The 9,688-nt window shown below is 32.0% G+C and overlaps 1 protein-coding gene across 1 annotated transcript; it reads right to left on the bottom strand.

Annotated features, from left to right (window-relative positions):
* Nucleotides 1–1,103: 1,103 nt before the first annotated feature.
* On the bottom strand, nucleotides 1,104–8,358 carry LOC134239915 (uncharacterized; the record flags this gene model as incomplete). Its single annotated transcript, XM_062722048.1, has 2 exons — nucleotides 8,205–8,358; nucleotides 1,104–1,468 (listed from the first exon to the last, which is right to left on the bottom strand). A coding segment is annotated over exon 2 (324 nt), but the record flags the coding sequence as incomplete, so codon positions are not given.
* Between the last annotated feature and the right edge of the window lie 1,330 nt (nucleotides 8,359–9,688).

Here is a 9,688-nt window from a genome sequence, read left to right as displayed (position 1 = left end):
CGATAAACCCAGTTTATCGACCGTGAAACTATGTTTTGCTCATTTATGTGAATTTGGCGTGCCATAGTAAACTATGGTTTACAACCCTTAACTATAGTTAACGACGTGATCAGGGACCTAGGGTTAACAACCGTTAACAACCGTCCCTGATGTGATAAATATAGTTTCACGATTTGTGAAACTATGATTAACAACTCTTAACTTTAGTTCACGATTGTAAATCATAGTTTACAGACATGAATCTATGTTTATAAAAAAACCTAATTGTTAACGTTTTATTACAGACAGATAAACTTAGATTAGCATTCGTAAACTATAGTTAAAAACCGTTAAATATACATGTAGTCAGTTTTACAGATGAATTGTTAACTATAGTTAACGGTTTGTAAACTATTGTTTACAGCCAATAAACCTAGTTTATCAACTGTGAAACTATGTTTAGCTTATTTTTGTGAATTTGGCGTGCCATAGTTATGACCCAAAAATACGAAATCCAGTGACAAAAAATTGCTGCAAATGTTTACAATCATCAAAAAAAAAAAAAAAAAAAACGTTTAAAGATGCCAGAGAATTTGACCTACCACTAACAGAAGGTGACAATATAAGTTAAGGTTCATTGATACTTTGCTAAGAGAAATAACTTAATTGATGTCTTTATTCCTTAAATTGATTTGTCAAGTAGAAATGTCTCCTTTGTACAATTACACCCCATCAGCAGTATTGAAATTGATAGCATTTTACTTAATATGCATTGGATGATGTTTTATACATCCTGTTATCAGTTTGAGACATGTAGAACCAGGTAAATCTCCTGTAGCAAACATTAGATTTGAGACTTGTTCCAATAATTAAGGTATCTCAACTGAAGCGTTTTAATTTCATTATTTGTCCAGTTCAGTAATACACCCTTTCAATAACGTTTATTACTTCGGAATGAAGATTAAATTCCAACATGTGACAAGACATGATACATTTAGGTTTAGTGATACAGTGTAACTTGACCATGCATTAAATGGAAAAAAAAATATACCAGACTTTGAACATTTCATAGACATATATTATATACATACAGCATGTCAAATGAAAGTTTATAAATCTCTTACCGAGTCTTTAGTATTCCATGGGTCGGCTGCCAAAACGTCCATTTTCATGGGAGCATCCACTGTTTCCTGCACCGGTGTTTTGTCTGGTGATTCCGCGGGAGTTTCCTCCGTTTTTGGAGTTTCCTCTTTTGGCTCTTCAACAACCTTTTTCGGAGTCCGTTTGGGGCTTTCATTAAAAGCTATGGACTTCCCTTCATATGCGTCCGGTACATAGTCGAAACACGATTGTTTGACTCGTACTTTGGTTGGATGAGGGTGCGGGGCGAAGAAATCATAGTCGTCTTCCGGTGACTTTTCTTTCTTGTCTTTCTTCTTGTCCGCCATGTCAACCAAAGAGGAAGAAGCTATGCCTCACTAACGGAAATCTGGAGAACAGAAAAAAATATTTGCCTTCTTATACACGTAAATGTTTTAGAAGATTTCTAATTTTATTTATTTTTTCAAAGGATTCTTTAAATAATTTTAAAAATAAAAATAACGTGCACGTATTTCATAAGCATCACCGTTTATTTTCGAATTCATCCCATACGATAATTCAATCGAGAATCTCTTCGTATTGCTACGGCGTGTTGTTATCTTATAGATAAACTTGATGACAGTATGCACGAATTCATCTGAATCCGACCCACCCGAATAATACCTTATCTTGAAACTAGATACATTGTTTCACCATATGGCTTATGCAGAATCAGAAAACATTCAATCATATTAGTCGTAGTTGTTTGCATGCAAAACTCTTTTCTGCACCTCACTTGAACCCAAATATCAAAAAGGTATGTGCGAAATACATGCATGTATAAATGAGTGTTAATTAAATATTATCAATATGCCTTCTATTTTGATTATGCTGGGAATAATTCGTACAGATTCCCGATGGTTTGTACAGCCATGCCCTCTTGAAACAGAATATACTTGTATACAGTCTATAGTCTTACCTCACATTATTGTAGAATATTCCAAAATACTGGCTTTATGTATATCTGAAAGCAACAAAACACTCCAAGAATACGATTTTGTAGAAAATTACTAGAAACCATGAAATATCGAGATATGCTTCAAAGCTCTTAAAAGGGTAACATGAACCAAGGTTATTTTGCTACGATATCGATGCACATTAAGAATAATTTTCGAGAAAATAAAATGTGAGGTAAAAAGCAAGCAGTGAGGCTGTATCCCACAGCAAAACAATGAAAGAATTGTTTACGTATTCAAAATTTTTGTTAAATATATTTTAGGATATGCCAATACAAAAAGGAGGTGAACTAGTGAGGGTGTAAGATTTTAATGATTTGTATCATGCAATCATCACTGTAAGTTAAACTTTAAAGGCTTACTTCAGTAGATTCAGATGTTTGGATACATTGTCGCATTTTTGGCGACAAAATCAAATTTGAAATTAAAAATTAGTATTCTGAACTTCTGAATGAAAAACACATTTTGCATTCTAAGATAAAATGAATTTATGAATGTTATGAAGAGAACTGAGCTTGTATGAAATATGGATGCATCTGAAGTATACTTTCAAGCTATTTCTTCCCATTTTTCCATTGTAATATGAGAATGCAAAATTTGGGCACATTCTTCGACTACATGTAACATCCCTTTTTTGACCTTTAGAATTAAGCTACTCCGAGGTATAGATAATGGTTGTGTAGGACAAATATATGAGCTCTGTGTCCTACACAACCATTATCTGGACTTAGTTGATGTTACTGGTAAACAACAAATAACTTGCTTCCTGTCGACAAGAAAATAGTCCTCATTTTTATGTTATTCAATTTATTTTCAAAAAATCTTTTCATCGTTTCATCGTTCGTAGATAACACGGGGTGGAACTCTGCCATTTAGTTCACTGCAAGGTACATTGTAACTGAAACTGGAAAAAGACTGAATTGCAAAGCTCTGCTATTCTGTGACTCTTTAAGACACTTGGACCATCACAATTTAGTTGACTAAATGGTGTAGGTTCTTCCTTTGTAAGTCACTTGGGAGAATTAAATGATATCTTTAAACAAAGTACGGTAAGACTTGGAATCGTTCAAGTTGACTTTTGACAATATTCTTCGTATTTGAACAAGAGATCTAGAGACCGACCAGCCTTTTGCTAAAGTAAGAAATTTTTTTCCCTGGCTATAAATGGACATCTAGTGGTGAAGAAGATCGGGACTTTAAAGAATGGTAGATACTAACTGGTATGCATTTTGTCAATGAAACCTGTGTTTTATACGGTACAATTAAAAAGGAATACAAAGTCCGCTTTATTAACAATCCAACCTATAACTGCTTCTATTATGGTCCGATAAAATCTTAAACTTACTGACTACTAAATTTATTTGAAGTCACAAAAGAAAAAAAAATCATTGAAAGCTTGCATGGCAAATTCACCAAATTGAGATTTAATCTCACCCTTTGCTTTCAAACAGGGTTGCGTTATTGAAAAGTTTGATAAGACTTGTGTAGGAAAAAATATCCTGTCGACCTAATTCATCAAGTCGTAACCTTATTAATGTGTGATTAATGTTCATTAATCAAGAGAATTACGTTTTGACCTGATTTCCATTACCTAAAAAACACTTTTTCCCAAATATATTTCTTTCAATGTATATTATGTGCAGTAAAATAAGTACGAAGACAATGCCACATTCTAGTTCTTTCTTTTTTTTTTTTACCAGAATCAATAGAATAATGACGACAAAAGAAATCTTTCGCTTTAATACGGAAGCGTATTAGTGCCACGCAATATTTTTTTTTAAAATTGGTAATTCCAACTTTAAAGTTGGAAATTTCCAACTTTAATCTTGGCTTTTCCAACTTTAAAGTTGGTAATTCCAACTTTAAAGTCGGTAATTCCACCTTTAATCTTGGCTTTTCCAACTTTAATCTTGGCTTTTCCAACTTTAAAGTTGGAAATTCCAACTTTAATCTTGGCTTTTCCAACTTTAAAGTTGGAAATTCCAACTTTTATCTTGGCTTTTCCAACTTTAAATGTTTCATTTGATTAAATAAAATTTGATTACATTGAGTATTCAATTGTTGTCTAATTCTTTCATGCAATACATATTAAATGACTAATATCTGTAATTGGTTGAGTTGAAATCCTGTCATGTACGGAATACTGTGTACATAATTTAGATGAAGTTATTATCAATAGAAATACACAAGAGAACTTAAAGGAATATAAAGATTTCTAAGTTAAAGTTGGAAGTTTTATGTAAGGTCATAAGGAAGGTGAAGGTAAAAAAAAAATAAAACAAACACAGATAAAAAGAGTTCAACAATTTATTTTAATGTGCTAATATCTATTTTCTAAAAGTGCCATAATGTAACTCCACATAATCCCATCCTCTCTTCTTACCTCCCCCTCCCCCCCCCCCCCCCATTTCGACCCCTACCCCTACATTGCAATAATAAATTGCTAACAAATCTATTTCACTTTAATTAAGTTTGTGATACTTTAAAAAAAATTAAAAAACTAAGAAAAGCGGGTAGAAAAGTCAAGATTAAAGTTGGAAAAACCAACTTTAAAGTTGGAATTACCAACTTTAAAGTTGGAAAAACCAACTTTCAAGTTGGAATTACCAACTTTAAAGTTGGAAAAGCCAAAATTAAAGTTGGAATTTCCAACTTTAAAGTTGGAATTACCAATTTTAAAGTTGAAAAAGTGAAGATTAAAGTTGGAATTTCCAACATTAAAGCTGGAATTGCCAACTTTAAAGTAGGAAAAGCCAAAATTAAAGTTGGAATTTCCAACTTCAAAGTTGGAATTACCAACTTTAAAGTTGAAAAAGTGAAGATTAAAGTTGGAATTTCCAACATTAAAGTTGGAATTGCCAACTTTAAAGTAGGAAAAGCCAAGATTAAAGTTGGAATTTCCAAAATTAAAGTTGGAATTGCCAACTTTAAAGTTGGAAAAGTCAAGATTAAACTTGGAAAGCCAAGATTAAGTTGGAATTTCCAACATTAAAGTTGGAATTACCAACTTTAAAGTTGGAAAAGCCAAGATTAAAGTTGGAATTACCAACTTTAAAGTTGAAAAAGCCAAGATTAAAGTTGGAATTTCCAACATAAAAGTTGGAATTACCAACTTTAATGTTGGAAAAGCCAAGATTAAAGTTGAAATTGCCAACTTTAAAGTTGGAAAACCAAGATTAAAGTTGGAATTACCAACTTTAAAGTTGGAAAAGCCAAGATTAAGTTGGAATTTCCAACATTAAAGTTGGAATTACCAACTTTAAAGTTGGAAAAGCCAAGATTAAAGTTGGAATTGCCAACTTTAAAGTTGGAAAAGCCAAGATTAAAGTTTGAATTTCCAACATAAAAGTTGGAATTACCAACTTTAAAGTTGGAAAAGCCAAGATTACAGTTGGAATTTCCAACATAAAAGTTGGAATTTCCAACATAAAAGTTGGAATTACCAACTTTAAAGTTGGAAAAACCAAGATTAAAGTTGGAATTACCAACTTTAAAGTTGGAAAACCAAGATTAAAGTTGAAATTACCAACTTTAAAGTTGGAAAAGCCAAGATTAAAGTTGGAATTTCCAACATTAAAGTTGGAATTACCAACTTTAAAGTTGGAAAAGTCAAGTTTAAAGTTGGAATTACCAACTTTAAAGTTGGAAAAGCCAAGATTAAAGTTGGAATTACCAACTTTAAAGTTGGAAAAGCCAAGATTAAAGTTGGAATTTCCAACATTAAAGTTGGAATTACCAACTTTAAGAAAATATTGCGTGGCACTAATACGCTTTCGTACTTTAAAGATAAGTACATGTAAGTGATTTTTTTTCTATATAAAAAAAAAATCTTTCTTTCTTTTCAAGATATATCTACTGCTACTGTTCACTGTAGGTGAACAGTTAAAATTAAAGTATGCATTCTGATAAATAATATAGAGATATATAAATAAAGAAAACTGATGTCTTCTTTTGGCATAGCTCAAGAAATTGAACTAAAACAAAAACCTGGCAAAATAAATAGTTCAAAACTTCTGATGGCACTTTAAATTCTGATAATTATATCACTATTATCAGTTTGCTGCAAAACTTTCTAGGCCATGCATGATGTATGTAATCCTGGAAGAACTTTTAACAGTTGCAACAATGCGTCAGATAGCGTCACCGAGACTCTTCGATTGCATCTTGAAAGGAGTAAATTAACAAGCTTCAGCGTGGCAAAGACAATAAAAATCAAAAGCTCACATGCACATGCTTTGCTTGTTAACATTTACAGAGGCCATTAACTTCGAAACAGAAAACACTATTATGATTAAAATGGACGTTCCAATTTTAAAGATATTATCAGCACTGTTTGACATATTCTTCTGAAATCTGTCAAGTTTTAGACTATAAAAATGTCCCTCATTTAAGCGACCTTGGCCACTCAGACAAATAAAATAGTAATCACGCAGTACTACTGTTATTCTGTTGTTTGATACAATACTTCAACTAGTAATCCCCTCTTTTAAGGCAATTTCATCTTTGATAAAAGATTATATAATCACTGTCAGACATGTATATTCTTCTGGATTTTTGTCAAGTTTTATGATAAAAAAAATTGGTTATGAGCATGAATGGAACATCAACAAGATTAACGTTTCTCATAAATCTAAAAGGAGATCTTTGTAACTACTAGTATATATGAGGAATAATTTTCTAAATATACATGTACTTGGCACTGATATACTCAATGTGACTTCATTATGTAGCTAGAATGATAATCAACATGCTGATTTTGATCTTCAGCATACACACTGCGTAATACAAGTTCACACTGGTTCCATGAATGTAAAGAAGAGACACTTTCATGTTTTTCAAGCATTTTAAATAGAATTTATAATTTGATAAAACTCATTTTAGAATGACTTGATACTTGATACGTAAGAACGCACTTTACTTACAAATACAATGTCATTACTAAAAACAAGGCAAGCTGTTGACAAACAAGTTGATAAAGCACAAGAATTAACAAATTCAATTAAAGTCTATTTTTTGCAATTTTTTTGGTTAATACAATGACCTTGTCAACAAATACTATCAATCATTAAGTCGAATGCTGATTGACGTTTTTCATAAAAAAAATAATTGTTAGACCATTATTTACACACTGAATTGTCAACGTATTTCTCCTTTTTCCCGATTATGACAAGGAGCACACTGCGGGTGAGACCGATTGAGCTAAATTACTGTTCGATACTAGTATTTCAATCATATTTCATGAAATACACTATATTGAAATATCATACATGCTGGCATTTTCAATTTGTGTTTGGTATGATTAAAATTATCAACATCAGGCTTAAAATCCAATATAATCCTAACCACATATCATAGATATCAAACTAAGCTTGCAGTTTGATGGAAAATTGACATTTTGATTTAACTCATCATCTTTACGCTATCAGAATAAATGATTTAATTACCAAAAGTAAGTTTTATACTAAGGATACAATATTGAAAATGATTTATTATTGCATTGTACATAATATCTGCTGACGAGTGCAGAATTGCTACAATAAGGGACATGATGTGCTGTGCTTAATTGATACTGCATGTTTAACTTCTTGAATGTTAATTTGCAACATCCAGTTTAACACAGCTCTTACCAATTTTACAAGACAATGCCATTTATCATTTAATTTCAGACTTATTTACAAGTAAAACTCCTTGATTTACGACAGATGTTGTGTCTAACTTCATTCAATTATCATAGCTTAACTTGATGTCAAAATAAAGGGTTGAAAATGATTGCAATGTTTAAAGAAGGACCATCTGTGTTTATCCTAAATGAAGCAAAACAATGTTCATTTCTTCACGTATACACATTTATTCATGATTATATATGTGGCTCATTATCAATTGCACAAGGTAAAACATGCCTAAAGGAAAACACACACACTGACATACTAGTTAGGGGCATGAAGAAAGCTTTTCCATCAATTTTCCCTGACCAGAACAAACACCAATAAGCAAAATATTGATAAACAGATACCATTTGACAGGACACATCAAATGCAACATCGCAACATCATCGAGTTTGTCACTTAATTCAACACCTGCATTTAAGTGGGCTAAGTATTGATGCAATATATGCGTTAATAATCTTACCTGTTCAGGTAAATGCGGATCAATGTGAGATTGTATGAGGCTTCAATACTTCTAGGCAGTCAAAACATGGAGTCGTTCCATGTGTGTTTTTCTACTCACTTATCTCATACATGCATTATCGGGGCCTCCACTTCTGATTGTTGAGGAAAAAATCGATGCCGAACGTCTGCATCTTCGCGGAAGCGGCTCGCAGACTCATTAAACAATTTACTTTGCTTAGTCAAATCTGTGAGTCATACAAAAATGCAAAATGACACTACTTGCTTGGATTCAGAGAAATGTGCTGCAGTGCAGTGCAATAGATTGTTCAGATCATAACTAAATCAATGGTTCAAATAATTCATTTTTCATAACTAAATCAATGGTTCAAATGATTTATTTTTCTAATACAGCATTGATGCTATGATCATTGAATATTAAATTTACTTTGTATATTGATATATGAAATTCATTTTAGATATTGATGGCAATTTTAAAGAAATTTAAATACTGATGGGAGTCTCCTGCATGTCCATATAGTGGCATTGTCCACTTCCTTAATTCACATGCATTTACTCGACATAGCTTCCATACCAAAACTTGGGAGAATCTGAACTGCAAATCTTTTAAATAAATGTTGTCTACGGAATAGAATGTAATCTTTGTGGACTTGATTTTGCTGGTGAAACCAAGAGTTTGAAATAAATAATGGAGGTCTGCAACTTTTAAGCAACTTTCATTGACAAAATAGAATGATCTGGTAAATTAAAATGCTTGTAAGCATTTTAATTTACCTGGTCATTCTATTTTGTCAATGAAAGTTAGAACTTCTAGAAAAGATTTACCACCACACAAACAGTCTACATGTATCACTGAGTACACCTTTCCGTAGACAAAGAGTAGAGTTTTGGATTAGAAGACTATAGGGATAGCCTTTCCCTATGGATGTCATTACAACGCGTCGATAGTGTTGGAAATATTTCCAGTCCATAGTGTAACAATGTAAATTTGATGAGACATTTCAAACATAGACAAATACGTAAGCGTAGTCATGGGCATTGGTCATACAATAAATCTTTTAAAAATACAGTACGATGTCTCTTTTGATTCCTTACAACCTTATGCAAATCAGAAGTTAGGTCTACATCATATTCGCACCATGCAAACTCTACTCTTGTCCCTTTGGAACTTTTTTTTTGGAATAGTCTTCTTGAAAAAAAGGTCAAGGAAATTCCATTTTTTGCTTCAGAGTACTGTGCGACAATATATTCAAGAAGCGGAATAAATTAGATGCGGATACTTAAAAATTCCAAGGAACATTTAGAAAATTTGAAATCAAAAGATTTTATCAAAATCAACAGCTCAAAAACTTTCGACTTTTCAACTTTATGCACTTGTAACAATTTTAGGCTTTTTGATATCACAGGCAACTGCTTTTTTTTCTTTTTTTTTTATAAATTTATTTACCTTTCTTTGGTCATTTGATTTTGAAACAAAATATCTTA

Source organism: Saccostrea cucullata, unplaced genomic scaffold (assembly GCF_032062105.1).
Source record: "Saccostrea cucullata isolate Sc308-1 unplaced genomic scaffold, CSIRO_AGI_Scuc_v1 ctg4303, whole genome shotgun sequence".
Lineage (NCBI taxonomy): Eukaryota > Metazoa > Mollusca > Bivalvia > Ostreida > Ostreidae > Saccostrea > Saccostrea cuccullata.
This window is presented reverse-complemented; position numbering and strand designations above follow the sequence as displayed.